We start from the raw sequence: 25,878 nt of genomic DNA, 5'->3' as shown, positions 1-25,878 counted from the left end.
TAGAGGTAGTTACCCATGTATATATAGTAGTTAACATGAGGGTTGATATTATAGTAGAGGTAGTTACCCGTATATATGGTTAACATGAGGGTTGATATTATAGTAGAGGTAGTTACCCGTATATATGGTTAACATGAGGGTTGATATTATAGTAGAGGTAGTTACCCGTATATATGGTTAACATGAGGGTTGATATTATAGTAGAGGTAGTTACCCGTATATATGGTTAACATGAGGGTTGATATTATAGTAGAGGTAGTTACCCGTATATATGGTTAACATGAGGGTTGATATTATAGTAGAGGTAGTTACCCGTATATATGGTTAACATGAGGGTTGATATTATAGTAGAGGTAGTTACCCGTATATTGATATTATAGGTTAACATGGTTAACATGGGTTGATATTATGATATTATAGTAGAGGTAGTTACCCGTATATAACATGGTTAACATGAACATGGGTTGATATTATAGTAGAGGTAGTTACCCGTATATATGGTTAACATGAGGGTTGATATTATAGTAGAGGTAGTTACCCGTATATATGGTTAACATGAGGGTTGATATTATAGTAGAACATGAGTAGTTACCCGTATATATGGTTAACATGAGGGTTGATATTATAGTAGAGGTAGTTACCCGTATATATGGTTAACATGAGGGTTGATATTATAGTAGAGGTAGTTACCCGTATATATGGTTAACATGAGGGTTGATATTATAGTAGAGGTAGTTACCCGTATATATGGTTAACATGAGGGTTGATATTATAGTAGAGGTAGTTACCCGTATATATGGTTAACATGAGGGTTGATATTATAGTATATTATAGTAGGGTAGTTACCCGTATATATGGTTAACATGAGGGTTGATATTATAGTAGAGGTAGTTACCCGTATATATGGTTAACATGAGGGTTGATATTATAGTAGAGGTAGTTACCCGTATATATGGTTAACATGAGGGTTGATATTATAGTAGAGGTAGTTACCCGTATATATGGTTAACATGATATTATAGTAGGGTTGGTTAACATGAGGGTTATATTATAGTAGAGGTAGTTACCCGTATATATGGTTAACATGAGGGTTGATATTATAGTAGAGGTAGTTACCCGTATATATGGTTAACATGAGGGTTGATATTATAGTAGAGAGAGTAGTTACCCGTATATATGGTTAACATGAGGGTTGATATTATAGTAGAGGTAGTTACCCGTATATGGTTAACATGAGGGTTGATATTATAGTAGAGGTAGTTACCCGTATATATGGTTAACATGAGGGTTGATATTATAGTAGAGGTAGTTACCCGTATATATGGTTAACATGAGGGTTGATATTATAGTAGAGGTAGTTACCCGTATATATGGTTAACATGAGGGTTGATATTATAGTAGAGGTAGAGGGTTGATGATTATAGTAGAGGTAGTTACCCGTATATATGGTTAACATGAGGGTTGATATTATAGTAGTAGAGGTAGTTACCCGTATATATGGTTAACATGAGGGTTGATATTATAGTAGAGGTAGTTACCCGTATATATGGTTAACATGAGGGTTGATATTATAGTAGACGTAGTTACCCGTATATATGGTTAACATGAGGGTTGATATTATAGTAGAGGTAGTTACCCGTATATATGGTTAACATGAGGGTTGATATTATAGTAGAGGTAGTTACCCGTATATATGGTTAACATGAGGGTTGATATTATAGTAGAGGTAGTTACCAGTATATATGGTTAACATGAGGGTTGATATTATAGTAGAGGTAGTTACCCGTATATATGGTTAACATGAGGGTTGATATTATAGTAGAGGTAGTTACCAGTATATATGTAGAGGTAGTTACCCGTATATATGGTTAACATGAGGGTTGATATTATAGTAGAGGTAGTTACCCGTATATATGGTTAACATGAGGGTTGATATTATAGTTATATTATAGTAGAGGTATATTATAGTTACCCGTATATATGGTTAACATGAGGGTTGATATTATAGTAGAGGTAGTTACCCGTATATATGGTTAACATGAGGGTTGATATTATAGTAGAGGTAGTTACCCGTATATATGGTTAACATGAGGGTTGATATTATAGTAGAGGTAGTTACCCGTATATATGGTTAACATGAGGGTTGATATTATAGTAGAGGTAGTTACCCGTATATATGGTTAACATGAGGGTTGATATTATAGTAGAGGTAGTTACCCGTATATATGGTTAACATGAGGGTTGATATTATAGTAGAGGTAGTTACCCGTATATATGGTTAACATGAGGGTTGATATTATAGTAGAGGTAGTTACCCGTATATATGGTTAACATGAGGGTTGATATTATAGTAGAGGTAGTTACCCGTATATATGGTTAACATGAGGGTTGATATTATAGTAGAGGTAGTTACCCGTATATATGGTTAACATGAGGGTTGATATTATAGTAGAGGTAGTTACCCGTATATATGGTTAACATGAGGGTTGATATTATAGTAGAGGTAGTTACCCGTATATATGGTTAACATGAGGGTTATAGTATATTATATATATGGTTAACATGAGGGTTGATATTATGAGTAGAGGTAGTTACCCGTATATATGGTTAACATGAGGGTTATACATAGAGGGTAGTTATATTATAGTAGAGGTAGTTACCCGTATATATGGTTAACATGAGGGTTGATATTATAGTAGAGGTAGTTACCCGTATATATGGTTAACATGAGGGTTTACCCGATATTATATGAGGGTTGATATTATAGTAGACATAGTTACCCGGTAGTTACCCGTATATATGGTTAACATGAGGGTTGATATTATAGTAGAGGTAGTTACCCGTATATATGGTTAACATGAGGGTTGATATTATAGTAGAGGTAGTTACCCGTATATATGTATATATGGTTAACATGAGGGTTGATATTATTACAGTAGAGGTAGTTACCCGTATATATGGTTAACATGAGGGTTGATATTATAGTAGAGGTAGTTACCCGTATATATGGTTAACATGAGGGTTGATATTATAGTAGAGGTAGTTACCCGTATATATGGTTAACATGAGGGTTGATATTATAGATAGAGGTAGTTACCCGTATATATGGTTAACATGAGGGTTGATATTATAGTAGAGGTAGTTACCCGTATATATGGTTAACATGAGGGTTGATATTATAGTAGAGGTAGTTACCCGTATATATGGTTAACATGAGGGTTGATTTATAGTAGGGGTAGTTACCCGTTATATGGTTAACATGAGGGTTGATATTATAGTAGAGTAGTTACCCGTATATATGGTTAACATGAGGGTTGATATTATAGTAGAGGTAGTTACCCGTATATGGTTAACATGAGGGTTGATATTATAGTAGAGGTAGTTACCTGTATATATGGTTAACATGAGGTTGATATTATAGTAGAGGTAGTTACCCGTATATATGGTTAACATGAGGGTTGTAGATATTATAACATGTATATTATAGTAGAGTAGTTACCCGTATATATGGTTAACATGAGGGTTGATATTATAGTAGAGGTAGTTACCCGTATATATGGTTAACATGAGGGTTGATATTATAGTAGAGGTAGTTACCCGTATATATGGTTAACATGAGGGTTGATATTATAGTAGAGGTAGTTACCCGTATATATGGTTAACATGGTTAACATGGGTTGATATTATAGTAGAGGTAGTTACCCGTATATATGGTTAACATGAGGGTTGATATTATAGTAGAGGTAGTTACCCGTATATATGGTTAACATGAGGGTTGATATTATAGTAGAGGTAGTTACCCGTATATATGGTTAACATGAGGGTTGATATTATGATATTATAGTAGAGGTAGTTACCCGTATATATGGTTAACATGAGGGTTGATATTATAGTAGAGGTAGTTACCCGTATATATGGTTAACATGAGGGTTGATATTATAGTAGAGGTAGTTACCCGTATATATGGTTAACATGAGGGTTGATATTATAGTAGAGGTAGTTACCCGTATATATGGTTAACATGAGGGTTGATATTATGATATTATAGTAGAGGTAGTTACCCGTATATATGGTTAACATGAGGGTTGACTCCCAGAGAATTCATCCAGTTCCTGAAGGTTCTCTCCTCTCTCGTCTCACCTGAGGAAACAGGAGGAGTTACCACAGGGTGTGTTTAGTGGGGGAGAAGTGTGTGTGTGTTAACACAGGGTGTGTTTAGTGGGGGAGAAGTGTGTGTGTGTTAACACAGGGTGTGTTTAGTGGGGGAGAAGTGTGTGTGTGTGTTACCACAGGGTGTGTTTAGTAGGGGAGAAGTGTGTGTGTGTGTTAACACAGGGTGTGTTTAGTAGGGGAGAAGTGTGTGTGTGTGTTACCACAGGGTGTGTTTAGTAGGGGAGAAGTGTGTGTGTGTGTTACCACAGGGTGTGTTTAGTAGGGGAGAAGTGTGTGTGTGTGTTAACACAGGGTGTGTTTAGTAGGGGAGAAGTGTGTGTGTGTGTGTTAACACAGGGTGTGTTTAGTGTGGGGTTAGAAGGGTGTGTTTAGTGGGGAGAAGTGTGTGTGTGTTACCACAGGGTGTGTTTAGTAGGGGAGAAGTGTGTGTGTGTTAACACAGGGTGTGTTTAGTAGGGAGAAGTGTGTGTGTGTTAACACAGGGTGTGTTTAGTTTAACACAGTGTGTTTAGGGGAGAAGTGTGTGTGTGTTAACACAGGGTGTGTTTAGTAGGGGAGAAGTGTGTGTGTGTGTTAACACAGGGTGTGTTTAGTAGGGGAGAAGTGTGTGTGTGTGTTAACACAGGGTGTGTTTAGTAGGGGAGAAGTGTGTGTGTGTGTTACCACAGGGTGTGTTTAGTAGGGGAGAAGTGTGTGTGTGTGTTACCACAGGGTGTGTTTAGTAGGGGAGAAGTGTGTGTGTGTGTTACCACAGGGTGTGTTTAGTAGGGGAGAAGTGTGTGTGTGTTAACACAGGGTGTGTTTAGTAGGGGAGAAGTGTGTGTGTGTGTTAACACAGGGTGTGTTTAGTGGGGGAGAAGTGTGTGTGTGTTAACACAGGGTGTGTTTAGTAGGGGAGAAGTGTGTGTGTGTGTGTTAACACAGGGTGTGTTTAGTAGGGGAGAAGTGTGTGTGTGTGTTAACACAGGGTGTGTTTAGTAGGGGAGAAGTGTGTGTGTGTTAACACAGGGTGTGTTTAGTGGGGGAGAAGTGTGTGTGTGTGTTAACACAGGGTGTGTTTAGTAGGGGAGAAGTGTGTGTGTGTTAACACAGGGTGTGTTTAGTAGGGGAGAAGTGTGTGTGTGTGTGTTACCACAGGGTGTGTTTAGTGGGGGAGAAGTGTGTGTGTGTGTTAACACAGGGTGTGTTTAGTGGGGGAGAAGTGTGTGTGTGTTAACACAGGGTGTGTTTAGTGGGGGAGAAGTGTGTGTGTGTGTTAACACAGGGTGTGTTTAGTGGGGGAGAAGTGTGTGTGTGTTAACACAGGGTGTGTTTAGTGGGGGAGAAGTGTGTGTGTGTTAACACAGGGTGTGTTTAGTAGGGGAGAAGTGTGTGTGTGTTAACACAGGGTGTGTTTAGTAGGGGAGAAGTGTGTGTGTGTGTGTACCACAGGGTGTGTTTAGTGGGGAGAAGTGTGTGTGTGTTAACCACAGGGTGTGTTTAGTGGGGGAGAAGTGTGTGTGTGTTAACACAGGGTGTTAGTAGTAGTTTAGGGTGGTTTAGGGGGGAGAAGTGTGTGTGTGTGTTAACACAGGGTGTGTTTAGTGGGGGAGAAGTGTGTGTGTGTTTAACACAGGGTGTGTTTAGTAGGGGAGAAGTGTGTGTGTGTTAACACAGGGTGTGTTTAGTAGGGGAGAAGTGTGTGTGTGTGTTACCACAGGGTGTGTTTAGTGGGGAGAAGTGTGTGTGTGTTACACAGGGTGTGTTTAGTGGGGGAGAAGTGTGTGTGTGTTACCACAGGGTGTGTTTAGTAGGGGGAGACGTGTGTGTGTGTGTTACCACAGGGTGTGTTTAGTAGGGGAGAAGTGTGTGTGTGTTACCACAGGGTGTGTTTAGTAGGGGAGAAGTGTGTGTGTGTGTTACCACAGGGTGTGTTTAGTGGGGGAGAAGTGTGTGTGTGTTACCACAGGGTGTGTTTAGTAGGGGAGAAGTGTGTGTGTGTGTTAACACAGGGTGTGTTTAGTAGGGAGAAGTGTGTTTAGTAGGGTGTGTTTAGAGGGAGAAGTGTGTGTGTGTGTGTTAACACAGGGTGTGTTTAGTAGGGGAGAAGTGTGTGTGTGTGTTACCACAGGGTGTGTTTAGTAGGGAGAAGTGTGTGTGTGTTTACCACAGGGTGTGTTTTGGTAGGGGAGAAGTGTGTGTGTGTGTTACCACAGGGTGTGTTTAGTAGGGGAGAAGTGTGTGTGTGTGTGTTACCACAGGGTGTGTTTAGTAGGGGAGACGTGTGTGTGTGTTACCACAGGGTGTGTTTAGTAGGGGAGAAGTGTGTGTGTGTTACCACAGGGTGTGTTTAGTAGGGGAGACGTGTGTGTGTTACCACAGGGTGTGTTTAGTAGGGGAGAAGTGTGTGTGTGTGTTACCACAGGGTGTGTTTAGTAGGGGAGACGTGTGTGTGTGTTACCACAGGGTGTGTTTAGTAGGGGAGAAGTGTGTGTGTGTTACCACAGGGTGTGTTTAGTAGGGGAGACGTGTGTGTGTTACCACAGGGTGTTTATACCACAGGGTGTGTTTAGTAGGGGAGAAGTGTGTGTGTGTGTTACCACAGGGTGTGTTTAGTAGGGGAGAAGTGTGTGTGTGTGTTACCACAGGGTGTGTTTAGTAGGGGAGAAGTGTGTGTGTGTGTTACCACAGGGTGTGTTTAGTAGGGGAGAAGTGTGTGTGTGTGTTACCACAGGGTGTGTTTAGTAGGGGAGACGTGTGTGTGTGTGTTACCACAGGGTGTGTTTAGTAGGGGAGACGTGTGTGTGTGTGTTAACGTTGTCTCAGTTCAGTCAACGTCTCTCTGAATAACGGGGCGTGGTTTTGGCTTAACTGAGACGTTAGCTAGCCAATGGGAGCGTTGTAGAACGTCTCTCTGAATAACGGGGCGTGGTTTTGGCTTAACTGAGACGTTAGCTAGCCAATGGGAGCGTTGTAGAACGTCTCTCTGAATAACGGGGCGTGGTTTTGGCTTAACTGAGACGTTAGCTAGCCAATGGGAGCGTTGTAGAACGTCTCTCTGAATAACGGGCGTGGTTTTGGCTTAACTGAGACGTTAGCTAGCCAATGGGAGCGTTGTAGAACGTCTCTCTGAATAACGGGGCGTGGTTTTGGCTTAACTGAGACGTTAGCTAGCCAATGGGAGCGTTGTAGAACGTCTCTCTGAATAACGGGGCGTGGTTTTGGCTTAACTGAGACGTTAGCTAGCCAATGGGAGCGTTGTAGAACGTCTCTGAATAACGGGGCGTGGTTTTGGCTTAACTGAGAGGTTAGCTAGCCAATGGGAGCGTTGTAGAACGTCTATATCTGAATAACGGGGCGTGGTTTTGGCTTAACTGAGACGTTAGCTAGCCAATGGGAGCGTTGTAGAACGTCTCTCTGAATAACGGGCGTGGTTTTGGCTTAACTGAGACGTTAGCTAGCCAATGGGAGCGTTGTAGAACGTCTCTCTGAATAACGGGGCGTGGTTTTGGCTTAACTGAGACGTTAGCTAGCCAATGGGAGCGTTGTAGAACGTCTCTCTGAATAACGGGGCGTGGTTTTGGCTTAACTGAGACGTTAGCTAGCCAATGGGAGCGTTGTAGAACGTCTCTCTGAATAACGGGGCGTGGTTTTGGCTTAACTGCATTGGGAAAAAGAAAGACGCTTCCCAGACACATTTCATAATGAGGAGAATGAAACCAAGGCTAAATAAGGAAGGTCAGCCCCCTTTTAAAATGAGTGTAATTCTCTTGAGAGTCAGCAGGGGGAGTTCTATACACAGATCGACTGAGAGCAGAATCAGAGGTGTGTTTATGAGTATTTACTGATATACTCTATACAGCATATTAGATGTCAGATCAACACCACGGGTACTAGGTATATCTACAGAGGGTATATCTACAGGGGGTATATCTACAGGGGGTATATCTACAGGGGGTATATCTACAGGGGGTATATCTACAGGGGTATATCTACAGGAGGTATATCTACAGGGGTATATCTACAGGGGTATATCTATAGGGGTACTAGGTATATCTACAGGGGGTATATCTACAGAGGGTATATCTACAGGGGGTATATCTACAGGGGGTATATCTACAGGGGGTATATCTACAGGGGGTATATCTATAGGGGTACTAGGTATATCTACAGGGGGTATATCTACAGGGGGTATATCTACAGGGGGTATATCTACAGAGGGTATATCTACAGGGGTACTAGGTATATCTACAGAGGGTATATCTACAGGGGGTATATCTACAGGGGGTATATCTACAGGGGGTATATCTACAGGGGGTATATCTACAGGGGGTATATCTACAGAGGGTATATCTACAGGAGGTATATCTACAGGGGGTATATCTACAGGGGGTATATCTACAGGGGGTATATCTACAGAGGGTATATCTACAGGGGTACTAGGTATATCTACAGGGGGTATATCTACAGGGGGTATATCTACAGGGGTATATCTACAGGGGGTATATCTACAGAGGGTATATCTACAGGGGGTATATCTACAGGGGGTATATCTACAGGGGGTATATCTACAGGGGTACTAGGTATATCTACAGAGGGTATATCTACAGGGGGTATATCTACAGGGGGTATATCTACAGGGGGTATATCTACAGGGGGTATATCTACAGGGGGTATATCTACAGAGGGTATATCTACAGGGGTACTAGTTATATCTACAGGGGGTATATCTACAGGGGGTATATCTACAGAGGGTATATCTACAGAGGGTATATCTACAGAGGGTATATCTACAGAGGGTATATCTACAGAGGGTATATCTACAGAGGGTATATCTACAGGGGTACTAGTTATATCTACAGGGGGTATATCTACAGGGGGTATATCTACAGGGGGTATATCTACAGAGGGTATATCTACAGGGGTACTAGTTATATCTACAGGGGGTATATCTACAGGGGGTATATCTACAGGGGTACTAGGTATATCTACAGGGGGTATATCTACAGGGGGTATATCTACAGGGGTACTAGTTATATCTACAGGGGGTATATCTACAGGGGGTATATCTACAGGGGTACTAGTTATATCTACAGGGGGTATATCTACAGGGGGTATATCTACAGAGGGTATATCTACAGGGGGTATATCTACAGGGGGTATATCTACAGGAGGTATATCTACAGAGGGTATATCTACAGGGGGTATATCTACAGGGGTACTAGGTATATCTACAGGGGGTATATCTACAGGGGGTATATCTACAGGGGTACTAGGTATATCTACAGAGGGTATATCTACAGGGGGTATATCTACAGGGGGTATATCTACAGGGGTTATATCTACAGAGGGTATATCTACAGGGGGTATATCTACAGGGGGTATATCTATAGGAGGTATATCTACAGAGGGTATATCTACAGGGGGTATATCTACAGGGGTACTAGGTATATCTACAGGGGGTATATCTACAGGGGGTATATCTACAGGGGTACTAGGTATATCTACAGAGGGTATATCTACAGAGGGTATATCTAAAGGGGGTATATCTACAGAGGGTATATCTACAGGGGGTATATCTACAGGGGTACTAGGTATATCTACAGAGGGTATATCTACAGGGGGTATATCTACAGGGGGTATATCTACAGGGGGTATATCTACAGGGGGTATATCTACAGAGGGTATATCTACAGAGGGTATATCTACAGGGGGTATATCTACAGGGGGTATATCTACAGGGGGTATATCTAAAGGGGTACTAGGTATATCTACAGGGGGTATATCTACAGAGGGTATATCTACAGAGGGTATATCTACAGGGGGTATATCTACAGGGGGTATATCTACAGAGGGTATATCTACAGGGGTACTAGGTATATCTACAGGGGGTATATCTACAGGGGGTATATCTACAGGGGTACTAGGTATATCTACAGAGGGTATATCTAAAGGGGGTATATCTACAGAGGGTATATCTACAGGGGGTATATCTACAGGGGTACTAGGTATATCTACAGAGGGTATATCTACAGGGGGTATATCTACAGGGGGTATATCTACAGGGGGTATATCTACAGGGGGTATATCTACAGGGGGTATATCTACAGAGGGTATATCTACAGAGGGTATATCTACAGGGGGTATATCTACAGGGGGTATATCTACAGGGGGTATATCTAAAGGGGTACTAGGTATATCTACAGGGGGTATATCTACAGAGGGTATATCTACAGGAGGTATATCTACAGAGGGTATATCTACAGGGGGTATATCTATAGGGGTACTAGGTATATCTACAGGGGGTATATCTACAGGGGTACTAGGTATATCTACAGAGGGTATATCTAAAGGGGGTATATCTACAGAGGGTATATCTACAGGGGGTATATCTACAGGGGTACTAGGTATATCTACAGAGGGTATATCTACAGGGGGTATATCTACAGGGGGTATATCTACAGGGGGGGTATATCTACAGGGGTATATCTACAGGGGGTATATCTACAGGGGGTATATCTACAGGGGGTATATCTACAGGGGTATATCTACAGGGGTATATCTAAAGGGGTATATCTACAGGGGGTATATCTACAGGGGTATATCTACAGGGGGTATATCTACAGGGGGTATATCTACAGGGGGTATATCTACAGAGGTATATCTACAGAGGGTATATCTACAGGGGGTATATCTACAGGGGGTATATCTACAGGGGTATATCTACAGGGGTATATCTACAGGGGGTATATCTACAGGGGTATATCTACAGGGGTATATCTACAGGGGGTATATCTACAGGGGGTATATCTACAGGGGTATATCTACAGGGGGTATATCTACAGGGGGTATATCTATATCTACAGGGGGTATATCTACAGAGGGTATATCTACAGGGGGTATATCTACAGGGGGTATATCTACAGGGGTATATCTACAGGGGTATATCTACAGGGTATATCTACAGGGGGTATATCTACAGGGGGTATATCTACAGGGGTATATCTACAGGGGGTATATCTACAGGGGGTATATCTACAGGGGGTATATCTACAGGGGTATATCTACAGGGGTATATCTACAGGGGGTATATCTACAGGGGGTATATCTACAGGGGGTATATCTACAGGGGGTATATCTACAGGGGGTATATCTACAGGGGGTATATCTACAGAGGGTATATCTACAGGGGTATATCTACAGGGGGTATATCTACAGGGGGTATATCTACAGGGGTACTAGGGGTATATCTACAGGGGGGGGTATATCTACAGGGGTATATCTACAGGGGTACTAGGTATATCTACAGGGGGTATATCTACAGGGGTATATCTACAGGGGTATATCTACAGGGGGTATATCTACAGGGGGTATATCTACAGGGGGTATATCTACAGGGGTATATCTACAGGGGGTATATCTACAGGGGGTATATCTACAGGGGTACTAGGTATATCTACAGGGGTATATCTACAGGGGGTATATCTACAGAGGGGGGGTATATCTACAGGGGGTATATCTACAGAGGGTATATCTACAGGGGGTATATCTACAGGGGTATATCTAGGGGGTATATCTACAGGGGGTATATCTACAGGGGTATATCTACAGAGGGTATATCTACAGGGGTATATCTACAGGGGGTATATCTACAGGGGGTATATCTACAGGGGGTATATCTAAAGGGGTACTAGGTATATCTACAGGGGGTATATCTACAGAGGGTATATCTACAGGGGTATATCTACAGAGGGTATATCTACAGGGGGTATATCTACAGGGGGGTATATCTACAGGGGTATATCTACAGGGGTACTAGGTATATCTACAGAGGGTATATCTAAAGGGGGTATATCTACAGAGGGTATATCTACAGGGGGTATATCTACAGGGGTACTAGGTATATCTACAGAGGGTATATCTACAGGGGGTATATCTACAGGGGGTATATCTACAGGGGGTATATCTACAGGGGGTATATCTACAGGGGGTATATCTACAGAGGGTATATCTACAGAGGGTATATCTACAGGGGGTATATCTACAGGGGGTATATCTACAGGGGGTATATCTAAAGGGGTACTAGGTATATCTACAGGGGGTATATCTACAGAGGGTATATCTACAGGAGGTATATCTACAGAGGGTATATCTACAGGGGGTATATCTATAGGGGTACTAGGTATATCTACAGAGGGTATATCTACAGGGGGTATATCTACAGGGGGTATATCTACAGGGGGTATATCTACAGGCGTACTAGGTATATCTACAGGGGGTATATCTACAGGGGGTATATCTACAGGGGGTATATCTACAGGGGGTATATCTACAGAGGGTATATCTACAGGGGGTATATCTACAGGAGGTATATCTACAGGGCTACTAGGTATATCTACAGGGGGTATATCTACAGGGGGTATATCTACAGAGGGTATATCTACAGGGGGTATATCTACAGGGGGTATATCTACAGGGGTATATCTACAGAGGGTATATCTACAGGGGTACTAGGTATATCTACAGGAGGTATATCTACAGGGGGTATATCTACAGGGGGTATATCTACAGAGGGTATATCTACAGGGGGTATATCTATAGGGGTACTAGGTATATCTACAGAGGGTATATCTACAGGGGGTATATCTACAGGGGTATATCTACAGGGGTATATCTACAGGGTACAGGGGGTATATCTACAGGGGGTATATCTACAGGGGGTATATCTACAGGGGTATATCTACAGGGGTATATCTACAGAGGGTATATCTACAGAGGGTATATCTACAGGGGTATATCTACAGAGGGTATATCTACAGGGGTATATCTAGGTATATCTACAGGGGGTATATCTACAGGGGTATATCTACTAGGGGTATATCTACAGGGGTACTAGGTATATCTACAGGGGGTATATCTACAGGGGGTATATCTACAGGGGTACTAGGTATATCTACAGGGGGTATATCTACAGGGGGTATATCTACAGGGGTACTAGGTATATCTACAGGGGGTATATCTACAGGGGGTATATCTACAGGGGTACTAGGTATATCTACAGGGGGTATATCTACAGGGGTACTAGGTATATCTACAGGGGGTATACCTACAGAGGGTATATCTACAGGTGGTATATCTACAGGGGGTATATCAGGGGGTATATCTACAGGGGGTATATCTACAGGGGGTATATCTACAGGGGTACTAGGTATATCTACAGGGGGTATATCTACAGGGGTACTAGGTATATCTACAGGGGGTATACCTACAGAGGGTATATCTACAGGTGGTATATCTACAGGGGGTATATCTACAGAGGGTATATCTACAGGGGGTATATCTACAGAGGGTATATCTACAGGGGGTATATCTACAGGGGGTATATCTACAGGGGGTATATCTACAGGGGTACTAGGTATATCTACAGGGGGTATATCTACAGGGGTACTAGGTATATCTACAGGGGGTATACCTACAGAGGGTATATCTACAGGGGGTATATCTACAGGGGGTATATCTACAGGGGGTATATCTACAGGGGGTATATCTACAGAGGGTATATCTACAGGGGGTATATCTACAGGGGGTATATCTACAGGGGGTATATCTACAGAGGGTATATCTACAGGAGGTATATCTACAGAGGGTATATCTACAGGGGGTATATCTACAGGGGGTATATCTACAGGGGTACTAGGTATATCTACAGGGGGTACTAGGTATATCTACAGGGGGTATATCTAGAGAGGGTATATCTACAGGGGTATATCTACAGGGGGTATATCTACAGGGGGTATATCTACAGGGGGTATATCTACAGAGGGTACTAGTTATATCTACAGGGGGTATATCTACAGGGGGTATATCTACAGGGGGTATATCTACAGGAGGTATATCTACAGGGGGTATATCTACAGGGGTACTAGGTATATCTACAGGGGGTATATCTACAGGGGGTATATCTACAGGGGGTATATCTACAGGAGGTATATCTACAGGGGGTATATCTACAGGGGTACTAGGTATATCTACAGGGGGTATATCTAGAGAGGGTATATCTACAGGGGGTATATCTACAGGGGGTATATCTACAGGGGGTATATCTACAGAGGGTATATCTACAGAGGGTATATCTACAGGGGGTATATCTACAGGAGGTATATCTACAGGGCTACTAGGTATATCTACAGGGGGTATATCTACAGGGGGTATATCTACAGAGGGTATATCTACAGGGGTACTAGGTATATCTACAGGGGGTATATCTACAGGGGGTATATCTACAGGGGTACTAGGTATATCTACAGGGGGTATATCTACAGGGGGTATATCTACAGAGGGTATATCTACAGAGGGTATATCTACAGGAGGTATATCTACAGGGGGTATATCTACAGGGGGTATATCTACAGGGGTACTAGGTATATCTACAGAGGGTATATCTACAGGGGGTATATCTACAGGGGGTATATCTACAGGGGGTATATCTACAGGGGGTATATCTACAGAGGGTATATCTACAGGGGGTATATCTAGAGGGGGTATTTCTACAGGGGGTATATCTACAGAGGGTATATCTACAGGGGGTATATCTACAGAGGGTATATCTACAGAGGGTATATCTACAGGGGGTATATCTACAGGAGGTATATCTACAGGGGGTATATCTACAGGGGGTATATCTATAGGGGTACTAGGTATATCTACAGGGGGTATATCTACAGGGGTACTAGGTATATCTACAGGGGGTATATCTACAGAGGGTATATCTACAGGGGGTATATCTACAGGGGGTATATCTACAGGAGGTATATCTACAGAGGGTATATCTACAGGAGGTATATCTACAGGGGTACTAGGTATATCTACAGGGGGTATATCTACAGGGGGTATATCTACAGGGGGTATATCTACAGGGGGAATATCTACAGGGGGTATATCTACAGGGGTACTAGGTATATCTACAGGGGGTATATCTACAGGGGGTATATCTACAGGGGTACTAGGTATATCTACAGGGGGTATATCTACAGGGGCTATATCTACAGAGGGTATATCTACAGGGGGTATATCTACAGGGGGTATATCTACAGGAGGTATATCTACAGAGGGTATATCTACAGAGGGTATATCTACAGGGGGTATATCTACAGAGGGTATATCTACAGGAGGTATATCTACAGAGGGTATATCTACAGGGGGTATATCTACAGAGGGTATATCTACAGGGGGTATATCTACAGAGGGTATATCTATAGGGGTACTAGGTATATCTACAGGGGGTATATCTACAGGGGGTATATCTACAGAGGGTATATCTACAGGGGGTATATCTACAGGGGGTATATCTACAGGAGGTATATCTACAGAGGGTATATCTACAGGAGGTATATCTACAGGGGTACTAGGTATATCTACAGGGGGTATATCTACAGGGGGTATATCTACAGAGGGTATATCTACAGGGGGTATATCTACAGGGGGTATATCTACAGGGGGTATATCTACAGAGGGTATATCTACAGAGGGTATATCTACAGAGGGTATATCTACAGGAGGTATATCTACAGAGGGTATATCTACAGGGGGTATATCTACAGAGGGTATATCTACAGGGGGTATATCTACAGAGGGTATATCTACAGGGGGTATATCTACAGAGGGTATATCTACAGGGGTACTAGGTATATCTACAGGGGGTATATCTACAGAGGGTATATCTACAGGGGTACTAGGTATATCTACAGGGGGTATATCTACAGGGGGTATATCTACAGGGGGTATATCTACAGGGGGTATATCTACAGGAGGTATATCTACAGAGGGTATATCTACAGAGGGTATATCTACAGGGGGTATATCTACAGAGGGTATATCTACAGGAGGTATATCTACAGAGGGTATATCTACAGGGGGTATATCTACAGAGGGTATATCTACAGGGGGTATATCTACAGAGGGTATATCTATAGGGGTACTAGGTATATCTACAGGGGGTATATCTACAGGGGGTATATCTACAGGGGTACTAGGTATATCTACAGAGGGTATATCTACAGAGGGTATATCTACAGGGGGTATATCTACAGAGGGTATATCTACAGGGGTACTAGGTATATCTACAGGGGGTATATCTACAGAGGGTATATCTACAGAGGGTATATCTACAGGGGGTATATCTACAGGGGTACTAGGTATATCTACAGGGGGTATATCTACAGGGGGTATATCTACAGAGGGTATATCTACAGGGGTACTAGGTATATCTACAGGGGGTATATCTACAGAGGGTATATCTACAGAGGGTATATCTACAGGGGTACTAGGTATATCTACAGGGGGTATATCTACAGGGGTACTAGGTATATCTACAGGGGGTATATCTACAGGGGGTATATCTACAGAGGGTATATCTACAGAGGGTATATCTACAGGGGGAATATCTACAGGGGGTATATCTACAGGGGTACTAGGTATATCTACAGGGGGTATATCTACAGGGGGTATATCTACAGGGGGTATATCTACAGAGGGTATATCTACAGGGGGTATATCTACAGGGGGTATATCTACAGGGGTACTAGGTATATCTACAGGGGGTATATCTACAGGGGGTATATCTACAGGGGGTATATCTACATAGGGTATATCTACAGAGGGTATATCTACAGAGGGTATATCTACAGGGGGTTTATCTACAGGAGGTATATCTACAGAGGGTATATCTATAGGGGTACTAGGTATATCTACAGGGGGTATATCTACAGAGGGTATATCTACAGGGGGTATATCTACAGGAGGTATATCTACAGAGGGTATATCTATAGGGGTACTAGGTATATCTACAGGGGGTATATCTACAGGGGTACTAGGTATATCTACAAGGGGTATATCTACAGGGGGTATATCTACAGGGGGTATATCTACAGGGGTACTAGGTATATCTACAGAGGGTATATCTACAGGGGGTATATCTATAGGGGTACTAGGTATATATACAGGGGTACTAGGTATATATACAGGGGTACTTGAGAAGAGTCATGAGACCATAGGCTTACTAGTAAAATACGCATGAGTGTGTACTTCCGAGGTTCTCTGGGCAGAGCAGAATTGACCTGGTGGTACATGGGGCGGCAGGGTAGCCTAGTGGTTAGAGCAGTGGACTAGTAACTGGAAGGTTGCAAGTTCAAACCCCTGACCTGACAAGGTCAAAATCTGTCGTTCTGCCCCTGAACAGGCAGTTAACCCACTGTTCCTAGGCCGTCATTGAAAATGAAAATGTGTTCTTAAGTGACTTGCCTAGTTAAATAAAGGTAAAAAGTATATTAGAGTATATTATAAGTGTACCCACCCTCCAGCTTTGCCCAGTCCAGGTCCTGCCCCTCAGGCTTGGTGAGTGATGGGTATTTATTAAACAGGTTGGCAACGAAGGCCAGGTTGAGTTTGGGGTTCCCACAGACCACATCAGTCGGGGTCACAAACTGTCTACAGCCCAACCTGTCAGCCTGAACCAGCATACTCTCTGCCCTACGCAGGTCATCTTTCTCCTGGAGAGGGGGAAGAGAGAGAGAGCTGACAGTTATATACACAGATTTAACAAAAAAAACAGAGCAAACAGAGCAAACAAGCATGCTATTTGGCCCTAAACAGAGAGTACACAGTGGCAGAATACCTGACCACTGTGACTGACCCAAAATTAAGGAAAGCTTTGACTATGTACAGATTCAGTGAGCCTTGCTATTGAGAAAGGCCGCCGTAGGCAGACATGGCTCTCAAAAGAAGACACTGCCCACAAAATGAACAGAGTTGCACTTCCTAACGTCAATGTATGACCATATTAGAGAGACATATTTCCCTCAGATTACCCAGATCCACAGAGAATTCTTAAACAAATCCAATTTTGATAAACTCTCATATCTACTGGGTGAAATTCCACAGTGTGCCATCACAGCAGAAAGATGTGTGACCTGTTGCCACAAGAAAAGGGCAACCAGTGAAGAACAAACACCATTGTAAATACAACCCATATTTATGTTTATGTTTTATCCATTGTGTACTTTAACTATTTGCACATCATTACAACATTGTAACACTGCTGCTAGTTTCTGTTTATTATCTATGCATAGTCACTTTACAAATTACCCCCTGTATATATCCTCATTACTAACCGGTATTTACCTATCAGCAGGTCAGACTATATTTACCTATCAGCAGGTCAGACTATATTTACCTATCAGCAGGTCAGACTATATTTACCTATCAGCAGGTCAGACTATATTTACCTATCAGCAGGTCAGTCTATATTTATCTATCAGCAGGTCAGACTATATTTACCTATCAGCAGGTCAGACTATATTTACCTATCAGCAGGTCAGTCTATATTTACCTATCAGCAGGTCAGTCTATATTTACCTATCAGCAGGTCAGACTATATTTACCTATCAGCAGGTCAGTCTATATTTACCTATCAGCAGGTCAGACTATATTTACCTATCAGCAGGTCAGACTATATTTACCTATCAGCAGGTCAGACTATATTTACCTATCAGCAGGTCAGACTATATTTACCTATCAGCAGGTCAGACTATATTTACCTATCAGCAGGTCAGACTATATTTACCTATCAGCAGGTCAGACTATATTTACCTATCAGCAGGTCAGACTATATTTACCTATCAGCAGGTCAGACTATATTTACCTATCAGCAGGTCAGTCTATATTTACCTATCAGCAGGTCAGACTATATTTACCTATCAGCAGGTCAGTCTATATTTACCTATCAGCAGGTCAGACTATATTTACCTATCAGAAGGTCAGTCTATATTTACCTATCAGCAGGTCAGACTATATTTACCTATCAGCAGGTCAGTCTATATGTATCCATCAGCAGGTCAGTCTATATTTACCTATCAGCAGGTCAGTCTATATGTATCCATCAGCAGGTCAGTCTATATTTACCTATCAGCAGGTCAGTCTATATGTATCCATCAACAGGTCAGTCTATATATATCCATCAGCAGGTCAGTCTATATTTACCTATCAGCAGGTCAGTCTATATGTATCCATCAGCAGGTCAGTCTATATGTATCCATCAGCAGGTCAGTCTATATTTACCTATCAGCAGGTCAGACTATATTTACCTATCAGCAGGTCAGTCTATATTTACCTATCAGCAGGTCAGTCTATATTTATCTATCAGCTGGTCAGTCTATATTTACCTATCAGCTGGTCAGTCTATATTTACCTATCAGCAGGTCAGACTATATTTACCTATCAGCAGGTCAGTCTATATTTATCTATCAGCAGGTCAGTCTATATTTATCTATCAGCTGGTCAGTCTATATTTACCTATCAGAAGGTCAGACTATATTCACCTATCAGCAGGTCAGTCTATATTTATCTATCAGCAGGTCAGACTATATTTACCTATCAGCAGGTCAGACTATATTTACCTATCAGCAGGTCAGTCTATATTTACCTATCAGCAGGTCAGTCTATATTTACCTATCAGCAGGTCAGACTATATTTACCTATCAGCAGGTCAGTCTATATTTACCTATCAGCAGGTCAGACTATATTTACCTATCAGCAGGTCAGTCTATATTTACCTATCAGCAGGTCAGACTATATTTACCTATCAGCAGGTCAGACTATATTTACCTATCAGCAGGTCAGTCTATATTTACCTATCAGCAGGTCAGTCTATATTTACCTATCAGCTGGTCAGACTATATTTACCTATCAGCTGGTCAGTCTATATTTACCTATCAGCAGGTCAGAGTATATTTACCTATCAGCAGGTCAGTCTATATGTATCCATCAGCAGGTCAGTCTATATGTATCCATCAGCAGGTCAGTCTATATTTACCTATCAGCAGGTCAGACTATATTTACCTATCAGCAGGTCAGACTATATTTATCTATCAGCTGGTCAGACTATATTTACCTATCAGCTGGTCAGTCTATATGTATCCATCAGCAGGTCAGACCATATTTACCTATCAGCAGGACAGACTATATTTACCTATCAGCTGGTCAGTCTATATTTTACCTATCAGCAGGTCAGTCTATATTTACCTATCAGCAGGTCAGTCTATATTTACCTATCAGCAGGTCAGTCTATATTTACCTATCAGCTGGTCAGTCTATATTTACCTATCAGCTGGTCAGTCTATATTTATCCATCAGCAGGTCAGACTATATTTACCTATCAGCAGGTCAGTATATATTTACCTATCAGCAGGTCAGTATATATTTACCTATCAGCTGGTCAGTCTATATTTACCTATCAGCTGGTCAGTCTATATTTTTTACCTATCAGCAGGTCAGAGTATATTTATCTATCAGCAGGTCAGTCTATATTTATCCATCAGCTGGTCAGTCTATATTTATCTATCAGCAGGTCAGTCTATATTTATCCATCAGCAGGTCAGACTATATTTACCTATCAGCAGGTCAGTCTATATTTATCCATCAGCTGGTCAGTCTATATTTATCTATCAGCTGGTCAGTCTATATTTATCTATCAGCAGGTCAGACCATATTTACCTATCAGCAGGTCAGACCATATTTACCTATCAGCTGGTCAGTCTATATTTATCTATCAGCAGGTCAGACCATATTTACCTATCAGCAGGTCAGTCTATATTTATCTATCAGCAGGTCAGACTATATTTACCTATCAGCAGGTCAGTCTATATTTACCTATCAGCAGGTCAGAGTATATTTACCTATCAGCAGGTCAGTCTATATGTATCCATCAGCAGGTCAGTCTATATGTATCCATCAGCAGGTCAGACTATATTTACCTATCAGCAGGTCAGTCTATATGTATCCATCAGCAGGTCAGTCTATATTTACCTATCAGCAGGTCAGACTATATTTACCTATCAGCAGGTCAGACTATATTTATCTATCAGCTGGTCAGACTATATTTACCTATCAGCAGGTCAGACTATATTTATCTATCAGCTGGTCAGACTATATTTACCTATCAGCAGGTCAGTCTATATGTATCCATCAGCAGGTCAGTCTATATGTATCCATCAGCAGGTCAGTCTATATTTACCTATCAGCAGGTCAGAATATATTTACCTATCAGCAGGTCAGACTATATTTATCTATCAGCTGGTCAGACTATATTTATCTATCAGCTGGTCAGACTATATTTACCTATCAGCAGGTCAGTCTATATGTATCCATCAGCAGGTCAGTCTATATGTATCCATCAGCAGGTCAGTCTATATTTACCTATCAGCAGGTCAGACTATATTTACCTATCAGCAGGTCAGACTATATTTACCTATCAGCACTATATATTTACCTATCAGCAGGTCAGACTATATTTACCTATCAGCAGGTCAGACTATATTTACCTATCAGCAGGTCAGACTATATTTACCTATCAGCAGGTCAGACTATATTTACCTATCAGCAGGTCAGACTATATTTACCTATCAGCAGGTCAGTCTATATTTACCTATCAGCAGGTCAGACTATATTTACCTATCAGCAGGTCAGTCTATATTTACCTATCAGCAGGTCAGACTATATTTACCTATCAGAAGGTCAGTCTATATTTACCTATCAGCAGGTCAGTCTATATTTACCTATCAGCAGGTCAGTCTATATGTATCCATCAGCAGGTCAGTCTATATATTTACCTATCAGCAGGTCAGTCTATATGTATCCATCAGCAGGTCAGTCTATATTTACCTATCAGCAGGTCAGTCTATATGTATCCATCAACAGGTCAGTCTATATATATCCATCAGCAGGTCAGTCTATATTTACCTATCAGCAGGTCAGTCTATATGTATCCATCAGCAGGTCAGTCTATATGTATCCATCAGCAGGTCAGTCTATATTTACCTATCAGCAGGTCAGACTATATTTACCTATCAGCAGGTCAGTCTATATTTACCTATCAGCAGGTCAGTCTATATTTATCTATCAGCTGGTCAGTCTATATTTACCTATCAGCTGGTCAGTCTATATTTACCTATCAGCAGGTCAGACTATATTTACCTATCAGCAGGTCAGTCTATATTTATCTATCAGCAGGTCAGTCTATATTTATCTATCAGCTGGTCAGTCTATATTTACCTATCAGAAGGTCAGACTATATTTACCTATCAGCAGGTCAGTCTATATTTATCTATCAGCAGGTCAGACTATATTTACCTATCAGCAGGTCAGACTATATTTACCTATCAGCAGGTCAGTCTATATTTACCTATCAGCAGGTCAGTCTATATTTACCTATCAGCAGGTCAGACTATATTTACCTATCAGCAGGTCAGTCTATATTTACCTATCAGCAGGTCAGACTATATTTACCTATCAGCAGGTCAGTCTATATTTACCTATCAGCAGGTCAGACTATATTTACCTATCAGCAGGTCAGACTATATTTACCTATCAGCAGGTCAGACTATATTTATCTATCAGCAGGTCAGACTATATTTACCTATCAGCAGGTCAGTCTATATTTACCTATCAGCAGGTCAGACTATATTTACCTATCAGCAGGTCAGTCTATATGTATCCATCAGCAGGTCAGTCTATATTTACCTATCAGCAGGTCAGTCTATATGTATCCATCAGCAGGTCAGTCTATATTTACCTATCAGCAGGTCAGTCTATATGTATCCATCAACAGGTCAGTCTATATGTATCCATCAGCAGGTCAGTCTATATTTACCTATCAGCAGGTCAGTCTATATGTATCCATCAGCAGGTCAGTCTATATGTATCCATCAGCAGGTCAGACCATATTTACCTATCAGCAGGTCAGACTATATTTACCTATCAGCTGGTCAGTCTATATTTACCTATCAGCAGGTCAGTCTATATTTACCTATCAGCAGGTCAGTCTATATTTACCTATCAGCAGGTCAGTCTATATTTACCTATCAGCTGGTCAGTCTATATTTACCTATCAGCTTGTCAGTCTATATTTATCCATCAGCAGGTCAGACTATATTTACCTATCAGCAGGTCAGTATATATTTACCTATCAGCAGGTCAGTCTATATTTACCTATCAGCTGGTCAGTCTATATTTACCTATCAGCTGGTCAGTCTATATTTTTTACCTATCAGCAGGTCAGAGTATATTTATCTATCAGCAGGTCAGTCTATATTTATCCATCAGCTGGTCAGTCTATATTTATCTATCAGCAGGTCAGTCTATATTTATCCATCAGCAGGTCAGACTATATTTACCTATCAGCAGGTCAGTCTATATTTATCCATCAGCTGGTCAGTCTATATTTATCTATCAGCTGGTCAGTCTATATTTATCTATCAGCAGGTCAGACCATATTTACCTATCAGCAGGTCAGACCATATTTACCTATCAGCTGGTCAGTCTATATTTATCTATCAGCAGGTCAGACCATATTTACCTATCGGCAGGTCAGTCTATATTTATCTATCAGCAGGTCAGACTATATTTACCTATCAGCAGGTCAGTCTATATGTATCCATCAGCAGGTCAGTCTATATTTACCTATCAGCAGGTCAGACTATATTTACCTATCAGCAGGTCAGACTATATTTATCTATCAGCTGGTCAGACTATATTTACCTATCAGCAGGTCAGACTATATTTATCTATCAGCTGGTCAGACTATATTTACCTATCAGCAGGTCAGTCTATATGTATCCATCAGCAGGTCAGTCTATATGTATCCATCAGCAGGTCAGTCTATATTTACCTATCAGCAGGTCAGACTATATTTACCTATCAGCAGGTCAGACTATATTTATCTATCAGCTGGTCAGACTATATTTACCAATCAGCTGGTCAGTCTATATGTATCCATCAGCAGGTCAGTCTATATTTATCTATCAGCAGGTCAGACTATATTTACCTATCAGCTGGTCAGTCTATATTTACCTATCAGCAGGTCAGTCTATATTTACCTATCAGCAGGTCAGTCTATATTTACCTATCAGCTGGTCAGTCTATATTTACCTATCAGCTGGTCAGTCTATATTTATCCATCAGCAGGTCAGACTATATTTACCTATCAGCAGGTCAGTCTATATTTACCTATCAGCAGGTCAGTCTATATTTACCTATCAGCTGGTCAGTCTATATTTACCTATCAGCTGGTCAGTCTATATTTACCTATCAGCAGGTCAGAGTATATTTATCTATCAGCAGGTCAGTCTATATTTATCCATCAGCTGGTCAGTCTATATTTATCTATCAGCAGGTCAGTCTATATTTATCCATCAGCAGGTCAGACTATATTTACCTATCAGCAGGTCAGTCTATATTTATCCATCAGCTGGTCAGTCTATATTTATCTATCAGCTGGTCAGTCTATATTTATCTATCAGCAGGTCAGACCATATTTACCTATCAGCAGGTCAGACCAAATTTACCTATCAGCTGGTCAGTCTATATTTATCTATCAGCAGTTCAGACCATATTTACCTATCAGCAGGTCAGTCTATATTTACCTATCAGCAGGTCAGTCTATATGTATCCATCAGCAGGTCAGTCTATATTTACCTATCAGCAGGTCAGACTATATTTACCTATCAGCAGGTCAGACTATATTTACCTATCAGCAGGTCAGTCTATATGTATCCATCAGCAGGTCAGTCTATATTTACCTATCAGCAGGTCAGACTATATTTACCTATCAGCAGGTCAGACTATATTTACCTATCAGCAGGTCAGACTATATTTATCTATCAGCTGGTCAGTCTATATTTATCTATCAGCAGGTCAGACCATATTTACCTATCAGCAGGTCAGACCATATTTACCTATCAGCAGGTCAGTCTATATTTACCTATCAGCAGGTCAGTCTATATGTATCCATCAGCAGGTCAGTCTATATTTACCTATCAGCAGGTCAGACTATATTTACCTATCAGCAGGTCAGACTATATTTACCTATCAGCAGGTCAGACTATATTTATCTATCAGCTGGTCAGACTATATTTACCTATCAGCAGGTCAGACTATATTTATCTATCAGCTGGTCAGACTATATTTACCTATCAGCAGGTCAGTCTATATGTATCCATCAGCAGGTCAGTCTATATGTATCCATCAGCAGGTCAGTCTATTTTTACCTATCAGCAGGTCAGACTATATTTACCTATCAGCAGGTCAGACTATATTTATCTATCAGCTGGTCAGACTATATTTACCTATCAGCTGGTCAGTCTATATGTATCCATCAGCAGGTCAGTCTATATTTATCTATCAGCAGGTCAGACTATATTTACCTATCAACTGGTCAGTCTATATTTACCTATCAGCAGGCCAGTCTATATTTACCTATCAGCAGGTCAGTCTATATTTACCTATCAGCAGGTCAGTCTATATTTACCTATCAGCTGGTCAGTCTATATTTACCTATCAGCTGGTCAGTCTATATTTATCCATCAGCAGGTCAGACTATATTTACCTATCAGCAGGTCAGTCTATATTTACCTATCAGCAGGTCAGTCTATATTTACCTATCAGCTGGTCAGTCTATATTTACCTATCAGCTGGTCAGTCTATATTTACCTATCAGCAGGTCAGAGTATATTTATCTATCAGCAGGTCAGTCTATATTAACCTATCAGCAGGTCAGACTATATTTACCTATCAGCAGGTCAGTCTATATTTATCCATCAGCTGGTCAGTCTATATTTATCTATCAGCTGGTCAGTCTATATTTATCTATCAGCAGGTCAGACCATATTTACCTAT

The 25,878-nt window shown here is 41.3% G+C and overlaps 1 protein-coding gene across 1 annotated transcript in view; it reads right to left on the bottom strand.

Moving 5' to 3' along the window:
- Positions 1-25,878, bottom strand: part of LOC135526817 (plastin-3-like) — a 109,540-nt gene that overhangs the window by 13,962 nt on the left and 69,700 nt on the right. Inside the window, exons 10-11 of the mRNA XM_064955491.1 lie at positions 17,504-17,699; positions 4,062-4,140 (exon numbers count right to left, since the gene is read on the bottom strand). Coding sequence (XP_064811563.1) covers positions 4,062-4,140; positions 17,504-17,699 — 275 coding nt within the window. The remainder of the gene's footprint in view (positions 1-4,061; positions 4,141-17,503; positions 17,700-25,878) is intronic.

The sequence above is a fragment of the Oncorhynchus masou genome, chromosome 32 (genome assembly GCF_036934945.1).
Source record: "Oncorhynchus masou masou isolate Uvic2021 chromosome 32, UVic_Omas_1.1, whole genome shotgun sequence".
In the NCBI taxonomy this organism is placed as follows: Eukaryota; Metazoa; Chordata; class Actinopteri; order Salmoniformes; family Salmonidae; genus Oncorhynchus; species Oncorhynchus masou.
The sequence above is the reverse complement of the archived record's forward strand: the minus strand, read 5'-3'. Positions and strand labels throughout refer to the sequence as shown.